This window comes from Vipera ursinii (assembly GCF_947247035.1).
Source record: "Vipera ursinii genome assembly, chromosome: 1".
Taxonomy (NCBI): Eukaryota; Metazoa; Chordata; class Lepidosauria; order Squamata; family Viperidae; genus Vipera; species Vipera ursinii.
Window position 1 is genome coordinate 284,042,545 of NC_139512.1, and position 25,945 is coordinate 284,068,489.

Below are 25,945 nucleotides of genomic sequence, written 5' to 3' on the forward strand. Positions count from 1 at the left end.
AAAAGGCTAGTTAAATTTAATGGTTATCAATATTTTACAGGTATAAGACAAACGTGTTCAGCCAAACTATCCTGACAAAAGGGAAGTTTGGAACCCATTATCCCTTACTGCAAAAAGGGGGAAAAATGAAGTTCGTTCATAGCTCAAAATTCTGGGCCATTAATACGTATGTTTTTCTCTACAGTCCTTGCTGTGTACAAGTATTTAATACAATTTCTTTCAGAAATGTCTCCTTGTATCCCTGGAAAGGCAGAGGTTTACTCAAATCACCAATGCGGAGGAAATGTGCCGTACAGCCTTGCTTCCAGGCACATGGTTTTCTCATTCCAAATCAAATGACTTTAACACCGAAGAAAAGCAGGTTTTATCCCGTCCAGATGGAGACTCTTCACCCAGATCTCAAAAGACTAATTAGTTCATGCTTTGTACTTTTCATCCCCTTGCTTTAAAGCTTTGTAATAATGAGTATAATCACGATAGAGTTCCTTGAAAACTTCTCTCACACCTGCTGGTAGAGAGATAGTTAAGAATTTGATGTCCCGTTCCTTGCAGCGATCTATGATATGATAGATCCCTTCTGTTAGATGTTTCTTTACAGCTGGATGCAAAGTCACCTAGAGGGAATATAAATGGGTTTATTAATGCTTGTTACCAGTGATTAATGGCACACATACACTCTCATTAGGGAAAGCACTGAAGAGAATCATTCATTTATTATCCCACTTGCATTAAGACAAAGACTGTGGAGGTATAAAGACGCCAACCTTAAAACATAATTAGAAGAGGAAAAGATCTGTGTGGTTTCTTTGCCAAACGGTAGCCTATTTTTATTGTCAGTTTTTTAAAAATGTATTTTTATTCCTCTGTGAACAACTTCATTATTTAGCAGCCAAAAATGCATAACAAAAATAAATATCGCCATAGGAATGCCTGGATGTATTTGTTCTCCTTTGAGAAGACTGACACACTCAGATATGACAGCAATTTTTCTTCCAATTTTATCAGTTTATACCAGAGAGAATGACAGAAATGTCCACATCAAAAGTACAAACAGTAAAAAAAAATGTAATAGAAGAGATAAAGCAACAGTAAAACATCTACAGGCATACAAAGGTAGTTCTCGACTGAACAACAGTTAAGTTACAATGGCACTGAAAAAGTGACTTATGACCATTTTTTACACTTATGACTGTTGCAGATGCCCATGGCCTCATGATCAAATTTCAGATGCTTGACAACTGACTCATATTTATGACAGTTTCGGTGTGCCGAGGTCATTTGTGACTTCTCATAAGCAAATGGGGAAGCCAAATTCATTTAACAACTTTGTTACTAACTTAACAACTGCAGTGATTCACTTAACAACTGTAGCAAGAAAGATCATAAAATCGGGCAAAATTCACTTAAATGTCTCACTTAGCAAAATAAATGTTGGCTCAGTTGTGATCATAATTAGAGGACTACCTGTACAATAATCAAATGGTTCGGTGATTGAGGATAAAATGTACCCTAGATATATTACAGATAGACAGGAAGTAGATCAGGATCTAGTAGTTGACCCCTGGATGATGTCAGATCCCACAACTGAGAAATTTTGGCAAAGGTGGACACATTCCTACTACCATGGACTCTCATGAGCAAGTCAGTCTGCATTGAGTCAATTACAATACTACATTCAAAACTCAAACAAGTTTTAAGTTAAGCAAAATTTTTATTAAAAAAGACAACAATCAGGATATTAAAACCTACCATTTGTTTCATATGCGGGCATGGGTTAATGTTATATGGATTACTTAATGTAACACTGAGTAACATACATTAAATAAGAACACGGCCATGCTCTTTCAAAAGCGTAGTTTTGCACCATTCAGGATTGGTTTACAAAGATTTGCAGACTATTGAGCAATGATGCACCCAAGTATACACTCCGTCCAGGAATTGATTACTTCCAGAACCGACCTCAATTTTTATTTATTTATTTATTTATTGGGGGGGGATGTTTATATAAATGTAACTTTGAAAGCAACCATTAATTGCTGGGTTTCTCACACAGGAAAGACAAAAGCCCTCATCACTCTACTCAAATCATCAAGAATTTACCAAGCACTCTGCCCCCTCAGCTGTTAATTCTCCTTAGGGGATTCCTGAAAGTTTAGGGAGAAGAGGAGGAATCTGCAATGTATCATTTATGAGCAAAATCTCGTTATCCATTCCCAGATGTCTAGCTTGAAATCAAGCTATTCAGTTGGCTCCTCATTTGTCTACCGAAGGACTCCTTCCAGATGGTTATATTGGGTCCATTACATTTTGTTGGATTAATTTTGGACTGGGGAAAAATATTCCCAAAACTGTAGTTGCACTCATGGTTAGCAATTATCTGGGAAAGAATCCTTAAGTCTACCAAATTCAATCAGGCTTTTTTTAAAAAAACACTCTTTCCAGTATAAGTAATACTCACCCCCTTTTATCTTTATCTGCTCAACTGAGAAATATATATTTCTTTGTAATCCAAAATTTTCTGATGCAGTCCAAAAATTTCTAACGGTAACATCACCAAAGCTAAAGACAACTCTGGGAATCAAACCTGCTCTACGTGACTCCTGGCTATTCCTTTTGAATTTCAGAACCGGAGGCGCCATCTGAGTAAAATGCCAGCTCTGGCAACATTTTCCTGCTGTGGCTTTCTCAAGAGGCAATCTCGCTATTTTTACCACCAAAAGTATTCCCTCCCTCCATGTGCCCAAACCCCAGATTAGTCTCATGCTGCCAGACATGCCATACTAAGTGGTTGTCATTTGCATTAACGCTTTTTCTTCTCTTCTTCAGGCAAGTAATAAAATGTTTTTCTGATGAATTAAATTTCTAATTGCTATGACAGCACAGTGGAGAAAAAGAAGAATGTCAGCATATCATCTGAGGTAGCTGGGTTTGAACCCATTCATACTGTGAAAATGGTCCATTTTTCTCCCAATTTTTAACAAAGTGGTATCATCCATGTTAAGATAAAACCAGCTTTAAAGCCAGCATATTGTTGTGAAAGAATCCTGCTGTTAAGAGTCTTCAAGCTGCCTGCAGGAAAACTCAAATGGGTTTACCTAGAGTTTTTTTAAAAGCTTTTAAAAAAAGTAAACTAAAATTTTGCATGAACTACTGTTTTACTACTAAAGTCTCATTGATAATGCAGGTAAGGTAGAAAGCATTTAATTTCTTTATCTAGAATAGCGACCCCACCCCAACCTTTTGGGCACCAGGAACTGGTTCTATGCAGAGAGGTTTTTCCATGGACTGGGGGGAGGGGGGGAGATGGTTTTGCGTGCTGCCTGCATCCCACGGATAGAGCTTTTCTTGTTTGCCTGGCCTAATCTCTGGCATGCCATGGACTGGTCCCGGTCCACAGACTGGGGGGGGGGGTTAGGGATGGGATCTAGAATGGTCTGAGTGCATTGGTTTGCCTGCTTTATATAAGCATTACAACAATAAAAGGGAAGTAGAAGTAATGCTGAGGAAAAAGACAGATTTAGAGTACAAGGCCTCTAAAAGAAGTGCAAAGAGCCAACTCTTGCACGCTTGATTCTTCAACTAGTGTTTATGCAGAAAAATCTCACCTATTTTCCAGTTCTTTTATATTTATATATTTATATTAATATTAATATTTTATATCTTACATATGTTTTAGATCTTTTATAAAACGTATTTCATATATTTCTTTTATATTTGCTCCAGGCTGCCTGATGAACCAATTCATCCCTATAGGACAAGCCCACCCCACTCAAGCCAGCAGAGAGGACCTATTACGGATCCCATCAGTCAAAGAACTCCAACTAGCGGGATCCAGAAGAGCCTTCTCTACTGTAGCACTTGCACCTTGGAACATCCTATCCTCCAACATGAGATCTACCTTCACCCTCCTATTCTTCCGTAAAAACTTGGAAGACCTGGCTCTGCCAATTGGTCTGGGGATCCCCACCCATCCAGCTTTCATTCTCATATTGCTCTATCATGCTGCAGTATACAACAATATGAGAACAAACTAATTTTGAGAACAATTTAATTTTGTTGTAAGCCATCTAGGCAAATAAATTCGAGAAAAAAATAAATAATTTGCCTCAGTGCATGAGTGTTAGACGTTTGCCCCTAATCAAGGAGACATTATACTGAATCCCCTTCTTCAACGTGGTTTTCCAATAAAGACATCGTGAAAAACTGGGGCAACTGCAGAGTGAGAAAATATGGGAATGAGTCAGAGTACACGACAAAAGGAAGCATGCTGATCTGAAGCACATTCCCTCTGGCCAAACTAATGCTTTGCCTACGTTAGCTCAACTGAGTCATTTTCCGAAATGCCAGCTGAAGAAAAAAGCCTGAACAATGCAGTACGAACTATGTTAAAAACCAGAGTCACTTGCAGTGATTAATTTCTCATCGAAAGAAGCATTTGCCACTCATTGAAAAGAATGACTGAGAATTTCGATTACCATAGGGCCAATCAGGAGGAATCTAGTGAGCAAATGAAAGCTATTTTGCTTCTCACCAGGTGAGAAGGATAAGGAAATTATTGCCCAACATAAAAATAAATAGGGTGGAGCAATCAGAAGCTTTGCAAAGAGAGAATTTCCTTTCTCAAAGAAATAGATTTTAGAATTATGAAGGTGTCCAAGACAAGTGCCTATTGCACATATCCTGCATTTTGACTTTAGGTGCACTTTATGAAAAACAAATCCTACTGATTTTAGTAAAGAAGTGGGGATGAGTGTATTTAAGCTGCTCTGCTCCACTATAAGTATCTTGGAAGTACCATAGACTCAGATATCCTAATCATTTTTAAAACTGTCTTTCGATATGCTAAAATACAACTTCTCTAAACCTAATACACTACAGATACATTATCGTCACTAATATAACCACCCACATCAGGGGTCTTCAAACTTGGCCCTTTTATGACTTGTGGACTTCAACTTCCAGAATTCCTCAGCCAGGCATGCTGGCTGAGGAATTCTGGGAGTTGAAGTCCACAAGTCATAAAAGGGCCAAGTTTGAAGGCCCATGACCCAGATCATGACCCCTCCAACAGACTTACCAGTTGAGGATGATGAAAGCTATAGTCCAACACTGCTAGAAGACTTGGATTTGGACAGGCCATCTTGTGACATGAGACTCAATAAAGAAACGTGTCACATGTTTTTTCCCATGCATCAGTGTCAATGTATTCCTCACTTCTCATTTCTTAAAACTAAGAACTATTTTGTCTTTTGGCTGAATAGAGGGGTCATTACCTTCTGCAGATCTGTCACATATTGGGCCACAATGAAGGCTGACAGCAAAGTGAAGTCTTCTGTTTTTGCCGCAATATAACTATACATCCGCTCCACCAACTGAGCGCATTTCAATATAGCTTCAAGTTCATCCACAGACCCTTGAAAAACAAAATGTATTGAGATTTACTTATTGCATTATACCTGGCAACCTCAGCTCTTTTATGACTCATAGACTTCAACTCAGCATAGCTGACTCAGGAATTCTGGGAGTTGAAGTCCATGAGTCATAAAAGAGCCGAGGTTGCCTACCCTTGCATTATACAGACGGATGAGAGGTAATTATGTTTCACCCATCCCTCAGCAAATCATAGGAGTGAATACAGGTAGTCCTCGACTTACAACAGTTCATTCAGTGACCGTTTGAAATTACAATAGCATTGAAAAAAGTGACTTAGGACAGTTTTTCACATTTAACGACCGTTGCAGCTTCCCCATGATCATGTGATCAAAATTCAGACGCTTGGCAACTGACTCAGGGTCACGTGATCACCTTTTGTGACCTTCTGACAAGCAAAGTCAATGGGGAAGCCAGATTCACTTGACAGCCCTGTTACTAAGTTAATAGCTGCTGTGATTCACTTAACAACTGTGACAAGAAGTCATAAAATGGAGCAAAATTCACTTAACAATTGTCTCACTTAGCAACAGAAATTTTGGGCTCAACTGTGGTCGTAAGTCGAGGACTTACCTGTATATTAATGGTTATATGAAAGCTTTCTATAAGTAGCTCCTCATAGTTCCGGGCCAGTTATAGCCTGAAGTAACACTTAATAACTTCCCTGGCATGCTAATATGAGAAAGAAGAGTGTATACTTTTGAGGGTAGTATATGTATAATTAGATCCACTGTATTTTTTTTTCTTGTTGCTGAATTTATCCTCTTACATTCGTGATGCCAATACAATACCAGTAGGACTCAGGTCTGAAACTCAGAGGATATAATAACAAGTAGTAATTCAATATGGAAATATTTTAATTGCCCCTAGATTTCTATAAGCCTTACATAGCAAAAATTAAAACATAAGTACTCATAAGAAATACTTAGAAAAAAAATCACTTTTACTGTTATGTATATGCTTATTCTGTTCGGGGAAAATGACGTGTGCAGTAATTGGCATCCAAATAGTGCCTACAGCTTTTATCTTTCCCTAATGTGTAGCAATGCAGGAAAGCAACACATGATCTACCGGTAGATAGGTTTTGATACAGTCATTTGGATTTTCACTCAGAATAATTGAATGGGCTTTATTTCTAAGGGTGGGAGTTAGGATCACAGCCATAGGTTCCAATAATACATGGTTAATAACTGATGAACTCAATTCAAACCCAGGAAGACTTACACGCAGAACAACTATATACCTCAAATGTGGCTAGGTAAGACTCTTCCAGACATGCAACATAATTTTACAGTCAGGAAAGGACATGAGTGCAGAACAAGATGAAAATGGAATATAAGATAATATATGTCAAACCTTTGTCTCCTTTTTGCCTCCCTTCATGCATCACGGAAATAACCAATCGATGAAAACTGTTCAAAAAAGATGGAGCTGCTTTCAGCATCACCTGCATAATAAGTACATTGACATTAAAATGCAGAGATTCAAAAATCCACACTCCAAGTAAATAAGAGAGACTGAAGGCAGGGTTCAAAGCTACGTCTGGCTTTTGAGAATGCAGATGGAATAGTCTTTTACTTATGTAACAATAATCCATAATCATCTGTCATCTGTATCAAACATCAGGGCGGGATCCTACCAACCTGCAGCCACAATGGCAGCATCCACATACATGAGAAAGATGTAGTCAGATTGAATAAAATCCCAAGACATTTTTAAAAAATATTGCAATGGTGATAATCCAGAATACTCTAAAGAGTGAAGCAGCAGGGACAAGGAACTGGGAAGCAGAGGAGACAGGTAGAAGATGGAGGCAGAAATGGAATGGTAGAAAATATGAAAAGGATATGCAAAGAGCCTTCTCTTGTTGGGCTATGTCAGCTTCTGGGTAAGGCAAACTATTTTGAAACATCCGAAGGATGGCAACAAGAAATGCTGGTAGAAATGGATGAAAAGCATACAATATCTTTAGATAGCTCCGACTCACTCTAAGCTAATTCCTTAATTAATAAGAAGACGGAAGGCCTTCTAAGTCAAATTACCAAACAAATGCAGTGTTTTTTTTACACCAATTGTATTTAGGATGAAGGGAAATGCCTTGGGAGCTAGGTGATCATGGCTACATCATCTTTTTTTTTTCTTCCAGATCCAGGATTGCTTTTGGATCTTTTGAAATGTGCCAGGAACCCAGGGCATGTGAAAAGCAGGATTTAAAAGAGAAAGTGGCTCTGTTCAGAATAAAAACAGCTTTTGTCTTAATCTCCATCCAACAGTTTCCATTAAACTGATTTCCCCCCCACTCACCAACACTTTATCCATCCTAAAAGCCACCAACTTTCATTTTCAAATTACTTTTCTAAACTTGAGGTCACTTTAACAGGAGGTGAACAATAACAGGAAAGCCTAATGGGGAGGTATACGGCTTTATCCCCCAGGCACTAGATCAGGGGTCTTCAAACTTGGCCCTTTTATGACTTGTGGACTTCAACTCCCAGAATTCCTCAGCCAGGCATGCTGGCTGAGGAATTCTGGGAGTTGAAGTCCACAAGTCATAAAAGGGCCAAGTTTGAGGACCCCTGCACTAGATCGTGTTTCATATTTTTAAGCCCGCTCCTTACCTTAGGATGACACTGCAAAATGGAGAAGAGCACTTCGTGGATTCCCAGAAAGATGCTGCTATACGCCCTCTGGTCAAGAGGGACAGTCAAAAGAATATTAAAAACAAGAGTGACATGATGTGGATTGGAGAGAATCCTTTCTCCCCGTCTAAGAAGAAGAGCTGCTGCCTCCAGGATGGGCGCAGAAAGAACAGGAAGCAAGTCTGGAGCTTGAGAAGCCTCTTTGATTTGCATCTACATTAGGAGGAAGGAAAAACAAACAGTAGGACACACACTATATGTGTTGAGGCATGCTTCTCCAGCCTCACAACTCCCCTCTGCAAATCACACGACTGCTATGTCATTTCCAGTATGGTTTTCCACAAAGGCAGTAACGCCAATAAATCCCTGCCTATCCACCATCCTTCCCTGCCGCTGAAAATTTGCTACTCAGGTAGTCCTCAACGTACGACCACAATGGAGCCCAAAACTTCTGTCGTCAAGTGAGACATCTCTTAAGTGAGTATTGCCCCATTTTACGACCTTTCTTGCCACGGTTGTTAAGTGAATCACTGCAGTTGATAAGTTAGTAACCCGGTTGCTGAGTGAATCTGGCGTCCCCATTGACTTTGCTTGTGAGGAGGTTGCAAAAAGTGATCATGTGACCTTGGGACACAGCAACCGTCATAAATGTGAATCAGCTGTCACCTGATCATGGAGATGCTGCAAAGGTCATAATTGTGAAAAACTGTCATAAGTCACATTTTTCAATTGTAACTTTGAATGGTCACTAAACAAACCTCCAGAAGTGGTGAATGCTCCAACACTGGAAGTTTTTAAGAAGAGACTGGACAGCCATTTGCCTGAAATGGTATAGGGTTTCCTGCCTGGCTAGATGACCTCCAAGGTCCCTTACAACTTTTATTATTATTATTATTATTATTATTATTATTATTATTATTGTTGTTGTTGTTGTTGTTGTTGTTGTTGTTGTTGTTGTTGTTGTATTTTTGATGTCTCTGGCTGTGGCCTATACCAAAGACATAAGACTATGTATTGGAATGAAATTTAGAACTCTTCTATACAATTGGGTTTTCTGCTGTTATTCGTTCAGTCACTAACTTGTATCTGACTCTTCGTAACCTCATAGACCAGGGGTCTTCAAACTTGGCAACTTTAAGAGTTTAAGTCTTAAAGATGCCAAGTTTGAAGACCCCTGTCATAGACCATAGCATGTCAGGCTCCCTTGTTGTCCATCGTCTCCCAGAGTTTGCCCAAATTCATGTTCATTGCATCGATGATACTATCTAACCATCTCATTCGCCTTCAACCAAATCAATTTTTACCCGCATACAATTTATTCTTGAGTACAGTTCAGCTGCTTCAAAACTGCATATTGAGTATAGAGTTACTGGATGAGGGTTTTGCTTTGTTGTTTAAACCTGGACAAGCATCAGGTTTCCCCCCCTCCCCCAATTTTTTTTTGGTTGACTAGTTGAATGGGCTTCAAACGAAGCAACCCAAATGTTATCATATCACTTAATGATGCCATTTAATTATGTAATTTAATTCTCCTTTGTGTTATTTTGCAAAAAAAGCAGAGAAATAAATATAATTGTACACATAAATATAGCATAGTCCTCTACAACCCAAATAACCCAATCTCACTTTAAAAATAAAATGTTAAGACAAGAAACGAAGGCTTCTATTTTTTTTCATTAGTTGTTTTATTTTATGATGTCCTTTTCTTTTAACTAACCCTACTATGGGAATGTCTCAGGAATTCTGGGAGTTGAAGTCCACAAGTCATAAAAGGGCCAAGTCTGAAGACCCCTGGTCTAGTAGTTAAAACATCAGACTCGAAAGCAGAAGTCTATGAGTTCTAGTCTTGCCTTAGCCATGAAAGACGGCTAGGTGACTTTGAGCCAGGCAAACTCTCTTAGCCCAATCCACCTCACAGGGTTGTTGTGCACAAAATAGCAGGAAGGATGTGTGTTGGATATGTTCGGTGCCTTGAGTTATTTGTAAAAATAATAAAGGCAGCACAAAGAAATAAATAAATATCATGAAGTGCCTGCTTGCCATTAACCTGTATATTTTGAAAATTGTCAGTGACCTACATGCAATGAAGCACAGGCTTTTATTCCAGCGCCAAGGAAGCCAGGAAGTTCGGGCATACAGGAAGCTCTTGGAATAACTAGACTTAGAAAGCATGGAACATTGAGATAGTGTTGATATGAACTATTTAGTTTTTGATCCTCAGACTAAGACTACAATATGAAAGGTCTATGCTTCTTTTTCATATCTCTGTCTTTGGGGGGCGGGGGGGTGTCAATGCATAAACATAAACAGTGACCTAAATTCAGTAGCATATGCCTAATCCAGCAGCAGAGGTACTTACAGCTAAAGCAGTCATTATCTGGGGAGTACAAAACCAGAAAACTTTCTCTTTCTCTCCACTTAGAAGACAGTTGAGTAGTACTTTCAGTAAGGTAACAGCTGATAATACTATCTGTACAAAACATACCAAGAAAATAAGGGTAATAAGCAAATAAGAAAAAGATAAAAGATACAAGCAAATTGCAATGTAGAAAATATTAGGTTAACCAGGATTGTATAAAAGTAAATGAAATTTAAATATACAAAAAACGTGTAGAAGTGAGTCCCTTAAAATATCTGTATGCTAATCATATTTTTTAAAAAAATTCTGAAGCTTGCCAATGCATAAGACAACTGGATAGATAAGCAACTACTTAAGCATTGAATCAACTGATTAAGACTGTAACATTATATTTTTCCGAATGGTGCAATTATTTTTGGTCATTCATGATAATTAGCTTACACAAAAATTCCTAAAAAAAATAACCCTCATGTAACTCAGGAACTACCTATAGTTTAAGATTTAGAGGCAGAGTTCCCATTTTGCACTCAGAAAGTTTGTGGGTTTAATCCCAACTTCCTCATGCAGAGGGCACAATGGCTCAGCACTTACAGAGGCTCAGCTTGTCAACTGAAGCTGTTCAAGATCTGAGTGCCTAGCAACAGGGTGAAATCCCATTTCTGCCCAGTTCCTGCCCACCTAGCAGTTTGAAAGCATGCAAATGCGAGTAGATAAATAGGTACCACTTCAGTGGGAAGGTAACAGCATTCTGTGCACCTTTGGCATATAATAGTGGTGGCAAACCTATGGCACATGTGCCAGAGGCGACACTCAGAGCCCTCTTTGTGGGCATGCACGCCATCATCCCAGCCCCGCCTCCCATCATGGCCCCCTCCTCACCAGCAACTCCCCCCCCCGGAGAGTCATCCCCGAGCGTGGCCCGCATAGAGTTGTGCAGCCAAGGACATGGCAGCCAGGACAAGACTCCACCCTCACGCCCTGTCACACACAGTTGATGCTGTGGGGCGTGGGAAGAGGGTGTGGCTGCCATGGCGCTGTTGGGTGGCCCTGTGGGCAGGCGAGGGCTGGGCAGAGCAGGGGGGGGGGCACACGGGGGGGGCAGGTTTGGGGCACTTGGTCTCTAAAAGGTTTGTCGTCACTGGCATATAGCCATGCTGGTCACGTGACCATGGAAATTGTCTTCGGACAATGCTGGCTCCCTCAGCCAAGAAACAAAGATGAGCACCACCCACTAGAGTCGGACATGACTAGACAGGGAAACCTTTAACTTTTACCTTCTTCGTGTAAAAATTACTGTATGTAAAAAATACAAAACAGAAAACCTGTTCAGAAACAAAGTAATTCAAAAGTATGGAACTGGATGAAGGCAAATGCTAAGCACCAAGGATTCAAATACATTTTTTTAAAAAAAAAAAGAATAACATTGTCCCTACTTCAGGATTTTGTTTCCAAAGATTGCAAACATTGAGTCCCTCAATCAGCAGCCTCAACATGGTAGAAAAGTCATCAGTGGTAGCATTCTCCACCAGCTGGGCAATCAGTTCAGTCAAGGGAACATCTAGATCTTGAATTAACTGGCCTTTGACTTCAGGACCTGCAATAGTTCAAGAGAAACCATCATCCAAACTCTTAAGGCCCACAAACCGCTGACAGAGGCCAAACCATTATAGCGCAAAACTTTCCCTTAGTTTTTACCCTTTACTTCCCTTTACTTCCCCCATTTATTTGTCAATTATGGAAATGACAAACCAACCCATTCTTTTTCTTTATAGTGCAATAGACTTAACAGCATTCCTCACACACCAACAACAATATCTCCTTTTCTGCATCCAGAAGGCAGGAGAAGGATGGAAAATCTAGCCTCACCTGTCATGTGTACGTCTTGCCAAAATCTCAAATTATTTCTATCAATAGAACTTCTTGTAAATTATAAAATGTATTAGCAGAATTTCACACAGTTGAATAGTCACAAAAGGCAGGAGACAGCACAATGCCACGAAAGCTCCTTTTCCAAGATTAATTTTAAAAAATGTAATTCTGCAAATACTCTAGGACAGACATGTCAAACACAAGGCCCGGGGGCCGGATCCGGCCCACAAAGTGGTTTCATGTGGCCCGCAAAGCCATCCTGGAAACAGTCAGGGAACGGCCCCCACTGCCTTGGCCCTGGCCCAGAGACCCTCCTTCTGCCAGAGACCCTCAGATCTGTCCCACTCCTGCCCAGGCCCCCATAGGCACCCTTGATGCGAACGATGTAGAGCTGGCCATGCCCACCCAGTAGGCCATACGCACTCTAGCCACACCCACCCAGTAGGCCACGCCCACTCTGGCCACACCCACCCGGTCCCCTGAGGGCAACCACAATGCTGATGCGGTCCTCAATGAAATTGAGTTTGACACCCCTGCTCTAGAACTACCATGCTAAATATTCTTTATCATAGGCCATGATAGTAGAACTACCAAAAGCTGCATCTAGACAGCCCTTGGTTCCCCCCAACTTCTAAGTTAGGCAAGCTGCTACCATTATCAGGTAATTATACTGTATTCCACACAACTCTCTGCTTCTCTCCCAGCCAATATGGCCTGTTTTGGGATACAGGAGGACAGAAGGGGAAATGAGAAGCAATATTCTTCATGCCCAGCAAAGAAATCTAACTAAATAACATCTCCAACCCAGTTTGCTATCAGGCAAAAATGGAGAAGCCAATGAAATCTTATTGCAGTCATCCAACTGGCAACAATCAACTATTTTTTCAAAGAAATTAAAACCTAAAATGTATGATTATAAGTAGGCGCTTTTTGGTGACTTCAGTTTGTGTTTCAAGAAATATTCCCAGCATCTCAATTATGGTTCCTAAACAGACGGGCGATCAAACCGGTCAGTCCTAGAGGAAATCAACCCTGACTGCTCTTTAGAAGGCCAGATCCTGAACTTGAAACTCAAATACTTTGGCTACCTAATGAGAAGGACTCACTGGAGAAGAGCCTAATGCTGGGAAAGGTGGAGGGCAAGAGAAGAAGGGGACGACAGAGAATGAGGTGGCTGGATGGAGTCACTGAAACAGGAGGCATGAGCTTAAATGGACTCTAGAAGATGGTAGAGGACAGGAAGGCCTGGAGGAACATTGTCCATGGGGTCGCGATGGGTCAGACACGACTTCGCAGTTAACAACAAAACAGACAGGGCTCAACCTTTTAGAACCAGTTTTTGTACTAAAGAGAGGGGATTAGGATGTCTTTAAGGAACCAAACATTAGCCCCTAAAACAGAGGTCTCCAACCTTTTTGATTTGGTGGCCTGGAAAGGGAGGCAGGAACTGCTATGTGCGCACATGCAAATGGGCGGGACGGTACTAGCACCGGTGGGATGCTTGGGGCAGCGCTAGCACTGATGGGAAGCTCAGGGGCAGGGTGGCACTAACACCGGCGGGATGCTATAGGCGGCACTAGCGCCAGTGGGACGCTCTGGGGCGAAACAGCACTAGTGCGGTGGGACACTCGGGGTGGCGGTAGTGCGAGTGTGTGGGGGTGAGTGCCATCCCTTCACATGGCCTGCCGTGGCCCACAGGTTAGGGACCCCTGCTGTAAAAATTCTAGGAACCACAAGAAAATCAGGCAGATTGTCCAAAGCCCACCAAAAATACACTATGATGCACCATGGTAAATTCGTACCACTGAATGTGTCTCCAACAGGCCAGGAAGTACATAAAGGTAAAAAGGATAGGATTATAAATAGAAGAAGACCGACACTGACATCCCCTAATCTCTACTGAAGATGTTACCTAGCCTGGTAACGAAACATCTGGAAACCAACCCACAAGCTCAGAGAACAAATCTTCACCTTCATTTTAGAGTCACGTCACAGCCATGATAGACAAATCATGTTTAGAGATGCCATTAATCTGCCATTGCTGGCTATCCACAATAATTCTGACCTGTCACCTCTTTCATAATCTTTATTATTCCTGGGTGCTGATTTTGAAACTTGCTCAACACTGGCTCTCTGGAACTGTTTCTAATCTACCATCTCCCTTCAATATTTAGCAGAGGAGTGAAGAAATAAGAATTGTACTTCCTTACCTGCAAGTAGTTTTCTGACCGAATTAAATACTGCAATAGAAGTTACATCTGGTGGATACAGTTCCGGCATGGAACAGAAAGCAGACAAAAACTGCAAAGCAGAGTGAAGGAACTGGGGGTTATCATCTGCCAACTCAAGTTCTCTCAATATTTGCACACAAAAGCTTTGATATAGTTCCCTGTGAAAAAGCTGCCGGTTTTCGCTTGACTTCATGGGGTCTTGTAGTTCGTTCTCACCAGCTGCAGGAGCCACAGATTGAAAACAAGATGAATCCGCTTTGAGAAGAATAGTAATGTGCGGTATAAAAGCCAAAGGTAAAGGCTGGCCTTTTCTGTGGTTTCTAAGGCAGAACTCGACAGTTGTTCCTGTTTGCAACATGGCCTGTTTAAGAAAAACAGGTAGCATTCCTGAAATCTGTAGTTTTCCATCCGGTTGTTCTTGCAGGTACGTAGCCAGAACGTGACACAATGAAATTAATGCCACTATAAGAACCTGGTCAGCTTTAGGGCTCCAATGGTCAGACTGTCCAGAACTTGTATCACATGGTTGGCAACTTGTGATGAACGACAGGAACTTTTCCAGGTTCAGTTTCACACTCTGCCTCCTTTCTAGGATGACCTGAAGATAGTGTTCCAAAAAGACTTGGAGCTCATGAAGAAATCCATCCCAAGCATCAGTCTTCAAGGCTCTGCCAGAGGTCTTGCAGACCGCAAATGCAGAGGTGAGGAGAACTTCGAGAACATCGCTAGCGTACAAAACCTTGAAGGATGAGTTTGCATGTCTTCCGGCCTGTAAGCATGCTAGACGGTGGAAGCAGGCTGCCAAAAACTTTAAAGATAAGGCTTCGCTGCAAGAAACGCTTGCTCTGGTATTAACTGTCAAAGAAATCAACAGAAGAAAGCATCGTGTGAAATCCAAAGGAAAGAAGCTGTCTACGTGCAGTGCTGAAATGACCTCTAGTATGCTCAAGAGCTCTTTGATATGTTCTTCTTCCAAGGTAGCGTAAGATCCGTCTTTCGCTAACGACAGTATACTGAGAGCAGCTTTCTCCATAGCTGCCCATGAGACTGAAAAGTCATTGCTAGACCTTACGCTGGCCGCATGAACAGAAGGGGCAGCTTCACACCACGGAGTATCTCCTCCACACAGCAACTGAAGAGGCTGATTGGGAATGTTTGGAAATGTAGACGAGAGAACACTAGCACAGCGCTGAATGATTTGGCTTAGGAAAAAACACTGCAGCATCTGCAGTTCTGGAAGAAGAGAGCTGTGCAATAAATCCTTAGACAGGTTCTCCATTGTGAGTAAGAAATCGTCCTCATCAGCAAAGGTTACCTGGGTTTGCTTAACCAAGAGTGTTTTCAGCAGCACCTGCGCAATATACTCTGTATCATTCTCAGAAAGGTAGGGAAACAGGACAGGAAGATTTGAGACTACCAGGTGCCAATGTGCCACTGGATAAGTAAGAGTAGTTATACTACTTGCACTACCATCCCAGGGTTCCAATTCTTCTCTGTTCAGGGAAGCTCTTCCAGACCGAAGAATGAAAGCCACAGCACTTTGCAATGTCTGATGCAATGCCTCTGTCCAACTGGTGGTGTGCATTAGCATCCTCTTCATTTTTTGAAGCACCAGCCATTCAGTGCAGTAGCTGCTCGTTGGGGAGGAACACTTTGCCAGCTTATCTATCTTCTCCCAACACTCTGCATCTAAACCGGGAAATACGGTTGAGAAGTCCCAGTTTTCTTCAGAAGAATTATCAAGCAAGGGGACCAAGGGAGAGGTATACTGCTTGCAGTTTAAGACAAAAAGAGTATCACTTTCTACCCAGACACAAGCAAGAAGAAGAGCTGAATTACTGATCTTCTCTGTCCAAAGCTCAAGTTCTGTTTTTTCTGCCTCAGAACTTCTCAGCAGGTCAAATAAAACTTGGATGAGATTCTCCCGCATTGCCTCCAGGAGGTTCTGGGTGCGATGCACAACAGTCAATGGAGTGGAATCGTCTAAACTCTTCATGTGGAAGAGAACAGAAAAGAGCAATGTGCTTATGGACAGAAGCTTTGAGGCCGTGTCGGAATCCCCCTTGACGTGAGGAATGACCAAAGTCTGACATTTCTCCATCGTGAGAGCTACTATATCCAGTACCTGATTGGATGGCAGATCCAAAAGACACTCACATAGCTTGGCCTTGATACCGGCTGGCAACAGTGGGAGTCTTGACTCTTCTGCAGCAGGACGTAAGATGACCGATAAAATTTCTTGGAAGAGATTTTGGAACTGGCGCAATTTGGTGTAAGTGGAGAAGACCGTGCTGACAAGGGCTGTCTGAGCTTTCTTTGCACGTGGTTCAAAGACCTCGGCATCAATCCAAGCTAAGGCCACTAAGTCATCCAAATCAGGATCCACAATCAAGTGATTTAATGAAATCAAGGCCTTGAGACATCTAAACCAGGCAGGTATGGTGGCCTGCGAATGATTCATCAGCAACTGCGCTAACTGACGGTAAAAATCAAACTGGACTGCCTTGTGCCGAATCCGATCAGCAGCCACATTATAAATATTATTGCTCAGCACCAAATTGAGAAGCTGCTCCACTGCAAGCAGCTCCCAGCTCCATTCTGACGTTGGAAGCTGGTTCTCCCAAAGATTCCCTCGCAGGCAAGAAATCCGTAAGCAGCCGTAAAGCTTGGTAAGCATGTGAAAGCAAACCAGATGGTCTTCCGGCTTATTATAAGTATCTAAAAAGAGCTTGAAAAGCAAAGGCGCTGAATGCGCTACCACTTTTCCATGAAGATCTGGTTCGCAAAAGGCGGCGTCTCTTAAAGACGTCTGGATCGAATTGGCTGGGAGAAGCAGATTTTTCAAGCCTCCTTTCTTCGTGCCAACAGATTCCTTCTCTGGCAACAGCTCACCTCTGTAGGATGACAAGAGCTCCTGTTGGAAAATACCAGCCTTGAGCAAAGTCTCTACATGATTTCGGACTTCCTTGCTGTGATGTGGATGAATCCGATCATCAGCTGCATCAGCCCGTACTTTCACTGTTAGCAAGTATCTAAGCAACAGGCATGGCTGCAGCAGGTGTTGGATCACTTGTCCAAATACGCGATTTGCATTGGTTTGCTGCCGCTGGATTAGAAGATATTGCCTGAGGCTCAGTTGAAGGACATCAAACAACTGGAGGGATACAGGATTTTCTGATGATAGCTGCCAACAGGTTAGCCAGGTCAACTTACTCAGAAGATGTACCAGAAGTTCAAATTTTGCAGTATAAACTATTGAAAGAGGAGGTTTGGAAAGGATGCCGCTACAACAGCTTAGCACTGCCTTGACATTCTTCAGTGTTTTTTGATTGTAAGCAAGAGAAAGATTTTCATTTATGACCTAAAGATGAGACAAGGTACAAAACAGAAGTTATGTTCAAGGATCTGTGTCTAAATTAAACTCAAGTTTCTTCTTGTATATTTATTATTATCTGATAAATCACATGATATAAACCATTTTATTTCCCTCCTTTTACATTTTTTACTCATTTAAAAATTGGACTACCGTCTGTTCTGGCTCTTTGTAATGACAGTAATTATGGAAATTCACCCTTATCCTGAGGATCCAAAAGCAGACAGACAAAACATCATTTACAAATGGATTATAGATAAGGAAGGTTCTATAAAGGTGAATGTTAAATCAGGCAATGACTTTGTAAAAAAAAATTTTTTTATCATACTAGCACAATCTGATTTTTAAAGCAATGTGTGTTTTATTTCACTCAAAAGAAGCATTTCTTGTTGTCAAGCCCCACATAGTTGGCACCTACGAACAAAGAACCACACCAGAATCCAGGAAGGCATATTTAATGCAACTCAGATGTAAAAATATAGGTGACCCTGAGGACACAGAAAAACCTCCAAGTGGCCTCAATGACTGCCAGAAAGAGGGCTAAGATGACTGCAACCAATATAAATCCTTTCATTCTCCACCATTCAGTGAAAACTGAAGAAACTTCTTGGATGAAAAGCAAAACATCTTCAAGCAAAAACAAAGGAAGTTTTGTTGCCTTTTGAAAAACCTCCTTTGGGACAACCATGACTTGGATGACTGAAAATCTCCACAGACATTCAGGTAAAAATATACGCTTGAAAACTTAAAAGTCCCTAGGCCAGGGGTAGGCAACCTCGGCTCTTTTATGACTCGTGGACTTCAACTCCCAGAATTCCTGAGCCAGCCATGCTGGCTCAGGAATTCTGGGAGTTGAAGTCCATGAGTCATAAAAGAGCCGAGGTTGCCTACCCTGGCCCTAGGCAGTCTGGGAGCATTTCCTTTCTAACACACACACACACACACACACACACACACACACACACACACACACACGATATCAAAGTTGTGTTGCCTTGTTTCACATCAGCTGAATCCTCCATTTGCTTCTCATAGTCTCTCATATTTTCTCACTAAAAAACAAAACATCTTTTATCTATCTCCGGAAGCTAAAAATATTGTGCTCTGTTAAAACTTTACAACAATTAGTGGGATTTTGTTCTTGAATAACATGTAAATAGTCAAGTGTAACAATCAATATTCTTTGGCTGGGAAGATATGGCATTTAGTATGTACATTTAAAAGTATAATGTATTGTTCTAAATTCTCATTCACAATTCTATCTCAAGAAGATATGTATTAATTCTTTAAAAAAACACCCCTATTTATAGCTACAATGTACAACAGTGATACTAAGTTAAAATGTCTAACTAGTGAACATACTGGTATCACACAATATTCCTGCAAGTACCAATATATTTTTATGTGCTGAACATACATACCTGCTTATAGATATTTATAAATGACTGCTGGATTGCAATAGTATTGCCCAAGCTGGCATCTTCCAGATGTGTTGTAACAGCAAACAATTCCCTGGCTGGAATTCTTTGAGTTGCAACCAAGACACAATTGGAGACAGCTAAACTAAGAAAAGCTGTTCATAAAGAAATATAGCTTCCAGAAAGTATCAGATTATTATGGGAGAGTTGCAAAAAAAATTGCAACTGAAATTGTGAATTAAAGAGAAAAGGTTCAGCAGATAGTCAGCAAGATCTCAAAGCAATCTGGGCATTATTTCCAAAGGAAGATGGATCTATGTAAAAGTTTATTTCTTTATAAACATACCTGTGCAATTGTAAAACGCAGAGTTACCGTTTTTCCATCGTTGAAAAGATTCTGCAGCTTTTTGCTGTGAATGATGCCATCCAGGTAAATCCAAAGCTTCTCAATTATTTCATCTGGCAATTCAAGTTTCTTATTGTAGCAGGAAACCAAGCTATGACTCACCCAATCAAGTAAGACCTGTATCCACCAAAATACCCATACATACATATTAACAATGATTGTTTTAGATAGGATAGGGGACACAAAGCAGTTTGAGGCAAATAATGTGATTCCTAAAAATAAACAAATCTGTTTCACTAATGCAGGACATGGAAGGGCAACTCAATACTTATGTATAAATGTCAGGCTTCCAGTATTGTGATTAAAGAGACGACAATATCAAAAGATAGAGATTCATTCTACTTCCTTATTAACAGTCTTCACCACCTTGTACATCTGTTATATAGCTTGCAACTAAAGCTGCCTGTACCTGTAGGACTTTATCTGGGCACACATGATCTTCTTCTTTTCTTGTTCTTTTCTTTTCCTCACAATCAGAGAGATCTCCCAATTTCCAAAACTCCCATCAAAGATTATTTACGCTTAAAATTTGGATTCTATATGTATTGGATGTGGGTGATGTGACCCTTCCAAAAATACACTAAAGCTACATTTTCACACGCATGGAAATACTAGGAACTTCAGTGGAATAGAACAACACATTTAATTTTACATGACAAAGAGAAACATAGATAAGACCTACTAGTATATAACTACCGTGTTTCCCCAAAAATAAGCCCCACCCCATAAATAAGACCTACCCTGATTTTGGGGGGGGTGGGCCTAATATAAGCCCTACCCCCAAAATAAGCCCTCATTAGGACCCCGCCCACTCTGTCCCACCTCGCTGCTGCAATGGGGCAGGAAAGCATGTGTTGCACCACTGCCGCGAGGCCAGGCAGGCAGGCAGGGGAGGGGGTGGAGCTGCCCCACGCACCCACTTCCTTCAGCCCCCCCGTCAGGCCATTCCTTGCTCGGCGACCTTCCCTTTCTCTCCCCTCCCAAACCGGACTGCCAAGCTACAGAGGATGGGTGGTTTAGGCCTGGTCCCCCTCTGCCATTTCGGAGCCAGCGGGGAGTGATGGCGAAAGGCTCTGCTGCTACTGTGCACCGCAGGAGGGGCTTTCTTCGTGCTTCACCCACAGATCACCTGCCCGGCGGCAGCTGCTGCCTCCTCCTCCTCCAACAATTCTCCCATGGCTTGCACCGGGACTGGGCGACACAAGCCTCCCCCGCCGCCTCCCTCCGTCAGCCCTCAATCTGGAAAATAATGAATTATTCTCATAAATTACAGAAGGTTTTCTGCTAGTAACAGACCCTTCACTGTAGGTAAGTTGCTATGTACAGACTTAACAAAATTCAGTCCTTATATAGCATCCATGTCTTTGGTTTCAGTCAATGTTGGTCTTGGGTGCCCAGGGATATGTCCCATGTTCCCAGTAATATCAGAGGTGCTACCATATTAGGAATCCTTAATTGTGACTAGATGGGAGAATTAATAACTTTTTAGTTTGGTTTCAAAGGGCAATGTACAAATTTTTAAAATAAAGCAATAAGATCTATATCTGCATGGTATGTTGGTATTTCATGGATGAAATCCAATGTAAGGAGTATGTTTCTGCTTGAGTTACAGATCTTTTCTTTCTCCAACCTTCTGCATGTCCTCAAAGTCTTTTCATGAAGCAGCTGCAAAAAGGCAAGGAAATCTCCCTTTTCTCCTTTAAAAAAATCCACCTAAAATGTGGTCAAAATTGTTGTCTTCCAAATATACTCTTGTGTAGGGAAAGAAATATTTTTTAAGAAAGACAATGTAGCCTTAAAGGTAGGTAAATTTTAAAAATGGTGAAAGAATGGCACGAGATGTTTACAAAAATATCCAGTACTGTATATTTACATTTCCTTCAAACACAATTTCTAACATTACAGAAATATAGTAAGAATGGTGTGTTGTGATAAAAACACCCTCTCGTGAAAAACAAAACAATTTGACATTTATTTGAGCTATTCAAATGCTTCTTCGAGTATCAAATTAATTCTCATCCACTGTCACTTAAACTTGGATAAAATAAGTGATTAAAAAGTTTTAAATAACTAAGCTCCCTTTTGGTTGAAGAAAGAGTGCCAATCAGGTTCAAGACTTCCTAATATAAAAACAGCATGGAACATCTTTTAAGGCAGAAACTTGGCCCTTTTATGACGCGCTGGCTGAGGAATTCTGGGAGTTGAAGTCCACAAGTCATAAAAGGGCCAAGTTTGAAGACCCCTGTTTTAAGGGAAAACATATAATGAAATACATTACTTGTTCTTTGTTTGGAAGGAAACATTGATGAGAAATCCACGCAAACCGGGCCAACTTGACTTTGTCCTCCCAAGATGTCTTTGAGCTTTTCAGCTTCAGATGAATGCCAGAGTAAATTGCAGCCATGGAAGGAGCACCTGAAAATTATTTAAAGCTGAATATTAATTATGTTTCTAGCCAAATTTTCATGACAGCTCGTTAAAACTGCTGCATATCTATTCCGGTCTGCAATATATTTGGTACCAGTTGAAAAAAGCAAGTTCTATAATTCAATTCTCATACCTCCTAAGAATTCATTGATGGTACAAGTAGTCCTCAACTTATGACAATTGGAACCAGAACTTCCATTCCTAAGCAAGGTGGTTGTTAAGTGAGCCACACCCAATTGTACAATCTTTTAGCCACAGGTTTCCCCATTGACTTTATTGTCAGAAGCCAGATGGGAAGGTTGCAAATGGCAATCACGTGACCCTGGGTTGCTGCAATCCTTTGTAAATACATCCTGTTGCAAATTACGGAAATTTTGATCATGTGACCGCAAGAATGCTGCAACAAGTCACACAAGTGCAAGAAATGGTCATAAGTTCCTTTTTTTGAAGCTGTTGTAACTTTAAACAATCACTAAATGAATGGTTGTAAGTCAAAGACTATCTGTAGTCATTCACAAGTTTGCATTTATACTGCCTATCCACCATTGTAATATTGGGATAAAATAAAAAACAAATGCAAATCAACTTTGAAGGGTTACTCTAACACCACTGGGGGACCTTAAATTCCCTTTCTGGTGCTTAAGAAATAAAGAGAATATCCGCTGAAGGAAAAAATTATCTAAAGTTAAGAGATGCCTAGATTTCCTTTCATAAGCATTTCAGCAGAATAAACAATGTTTTGAAGGATCTGCTCTTTCCTGATTAGAATCAAGCTGTAAGCCAAGGGTAGGCAGCTATGGCCCCTTTATGACACATGAGACAGCCATTCTGGGAGCTGAAGTTCACAGATCGTAAAGGCACCACCCCTGCAGTAAGCTGTATCCCCAACGGTTAATAGAGTTGCAAGGGACTTTGGAGGTCTTCCAGTCCAGTGCTTTTCAACCCGTGGTACACGTACCACTGGTGGTATTTCGGCACCTGGCAGGTGGTACACGTACAACAGGTTGAAAAGCAGTGTAACAAAAAAAGTGGAATAGAACAGAACAGAATAGAATAGAACAGAACAGAATAACTTTATTGTCACTTAGAATGTACACTAATCGGCATACACTAAAATGAAATTTCGTTGCATACAGCTGTCAAAGGGTCACCACCTCCAATATACACTACATAAAAATGACAAAAATAAATACCAAATTATGCATACCCAAATATTATATGACAGAGAAGCAACAGTGTAGTTCGGGTTATGTATACATGTCCAGGGTATAGTGGGGGGGATGAGCTAAAGGAGCAGCAGCACCGCACAGGCCTGTGGGAGAATCAGCTGTAGCTGCTCTGTTGCTGGGGCTCTGCTGAGCACCCAGGATCTGTGCGGGCTCTGGCTCACTGACGCTTCCAGGAGCAAAATGCAGCCCGGGGGAGAGGAGTCAGCTGGAGATGCACTGAAGAGAAAATGAGGAGGCGGGGAAGAAAGAAGAGGATATAAAAGGAGGTGGTTTTGGTGGGAAAGGAAGAGAAAGAGATACAAAGAAGAGAAGCTTCTTAGAGACGAGCAGAGGAAGAGAAGGCGAGAGAACAGTGCAAAGATTAATGACAGAGAAACAGGCACAAGTTTCTCGTGAAGTGTGTGGTAAGTGGGTCTACAGATAGTCCTCAACTTATGACCACAATTGAGCCCAAAATTTATGTTGCTAAGTGAGAAATTTGTTAAATGGGTTTTGCCCCATTTTATGACTTTTCTTGCCACATTTGTTAAGCAGTTGTTAAATTATTAACAGTTGTGAAGTGAGTCCGGTTTCCCCATTGACTTTGCTTGTCAGAAGTTTGCAAAAGGGGATCACATGACCTTGAAACACTGAAACCATCATAAATATGAAGCAGTTGCCAAGCATCCGAATGTAAATCACTTGACCCTGGGGGGTGCTGCAATGGTCATAAGTGTGAAAAATGGTCATAAGTCATTTTTTTCAGTAACAGTCACTAAGCCAACTGCTGTAAATTGAGGACTACCTGTACTTTATCACTTTTTTCCTTTTTTTTGGTCATCAAGTTTTTGACACCTTCCTAGGTGACTGATGGTCCTCGAATATTGCCATATTCTAAAAGTGGTACAAGTAGCTGTCCAGACTCTTCTTAAAAGCCTCCAGTGATAAAGCACTCTCAACTTCTGAAGGCAAGTTGTTCCACTGGTTAATTGTTTTCACTGTTAGGAAATTTCTCCTTAGTTCTAGGTTGCTTCTCTCCTAGTTTGGTTTCCATCTATTGTTTCTTGATCTGCCTTCTGGTACTTTGGAAAATAGGTTCAGAGAATAGCATCAGAGAGTGAAAAGGGCAAACTGGAACTAGCTAACCAAGTGCACCTAAGCCTAGCAAGTCATGTTAAGATTACCACTTCATTCTATGACAGCCTTCTCCTACCTTTTCCTGTTCTTATAGCAGCAAGGTGTGTCCTCAATGAGACTGTGTACAGAGATTAGATATATATCAAAGCTGAGCAGCACTTCAAGTGCACCGTCTAAAATGGGTTTGCAGCACCCAGAAAAAGGTACTGATTCTTTAAGGTAAAGATAAGCGCTACATTCATTTTCCTGCACACACCATGCAATTATGGGGTTATGACTGTTTCAATAAAAACTGTTCAAATCAATAAAGTGTCTCGTCTCTATCATTGCCAAACCTTTGTTTACTGTTAAGTTTGAATATGCACATTAACTAATCAGATTCTTCATGCTGATTTGTTGACTGCTTACTTATTATACACTTTTATTATAATTTACTATAGTGTCTACCCCCGTAGAAACAACCTACCAAAATGGTCTCTGATTTCCAAATTCATGTAAGAAACACTTCAAACACCCTGCCAATAGTTCTCATACAGCAACCACAATCCCACCTCAGTATCATTCAGTTCCAATGCTAACATCAGGATTTCAACACAATGCCCCATGAAAACATACAATCAGCAGGCATACTTGTGCCTTCTATGTTTTAAACTATAATTTCAATCCAACCTAACTTTGCATGACTTACAGTTAAAGAAAAGAGTGAACAACCATTTGTCTGCAATGGTATATATGGCTTTCTGCTTGAGCAGGGGATTGGACTAGAAGACCTTCCAACTCTTATTCTGTTATATCTAGCATATGCCCTGCTAAGGGGCCATGCCTCGCCATCAACTGACCCCCAACCAAATTAAGAAGCAGTGACTTCAGAGCAGACTATATAACTTCCAGGAAAGTTTGCCTTTTAACACAAGCAATAAAAGGGCTTCCCCGTGGTTTCCTCCTCAGAGTCGCTTATCTGAAATGTCAAGTTTGCAAACCGAATGAGAGCTGCTTACAAATCAGTCTGCAAAAGACCCGTCTCTTCAAGCTGCCTTCCCAAAACTTGCCGCTCCGCCCGATAACAGCTTCCAGAGTCCCTTGCCGGGAGGATCACTAAAATAAAGAGGAACTGGCTTCGCTTCCACAGTCCACCTATTGCTTAGGGTCAAGTTACGTTTGCGAGAGGATGCGGAGGACCGTAATCCAACCGCGGAGACTGCGGGCAGGCTACCTCCGGCCCGGGACGGCTGCGAGGGGAGGACACCTCCTCTTCCCACGAGCTTCCCAGATGCCCCACGCACGTGTTCCTCCTTCCGGAACCTCCTCGTGCTCTTCTCGGTCACCTAATTATCCGGATGAAAGGAACCGGGCAGGCCTTCCTAGCTGAGCGTCGAAAAGAAAGAGCAGCGCCTTCCCATTGGCTTGAAGGCCACGCCTGCGCACTCGCCTTTCTCCCTGCCTTTCCT

The 25,945-nt window shown here is 41.3% G+C and overlaps 1 protein-coding gene across 2 annotated transcripts; it reads right to left on the reverse strand.

The window, feature by feature from the left end:
* URB2 (URB2 ribosome biogenesis homolog) lies at window positions 1-25,800 on the reverse strand. 2 transcript variants are annotated; one of them, XM_083361198.1, is made up of 10 exons: window positions 25,711-25,800; window positions 22,004-22,140; window positions 19,666-19,842; window positions 14,508-17,889; window positions 11,862-12,022; window positions 10,429-10,539; window positions 8,049-8,282; window positions 6,787-6,877; window positions 5,274-5,413; window positions 1-614 (listed from the first exon to the last, which is right to left on the reverse strand). In XM_083361198.1, the coding sequence occupies exons 2-10, from the start codon at window positions 22,127-22,129 to the stop codon at window positions 417-419; spliced, it is 4,620 nt and encodes a 1,539-aa protein (XP_083217324.1). In that variant the 5' UTR covers window positions 22,130-22,140; window positions 25,711-25,800; the 3' UTR covers window positions 1-416. The 2 variants fall into 2 exon arrangements, with proteins under 2 accessions (XP_083217324.1, XP_083217323.1); XM_083361197.1 differs by having other exon boundaries at window positions 25,496-25,714.
* Between the last annotated feature and the right edge of the window lie 145 nt (window positions 25,801-25,945).

What these genes read in the sequence shown, in the direction of transcription:
- URB2 (XM_083361198.1), bottom strand. Translation starts at nt 22,129, where the DNA reads ATGGCTGCAATTTACTCTGGCATTCATCTGAAGCTGAAAAGCTCAAAG. An exon ending in AGATAATGACTGCTTTAGCT is followed by an intron (nt 8,283 to 10,428) that starts GTAAGTACCTCT and finishes CTCCTAATGTAG; the next exon opens with ATGCAAATCAAAGAGGCTTC. An exon ending in GAGGCAAAAAGGAGACAAAG is followed by an intron (nt 5,414 to 6,786) that starts GTTTGACATATA and finishes TTGTTTTTCAAG; the next exon opens with GGTCTGTGGATGAACTTGAA.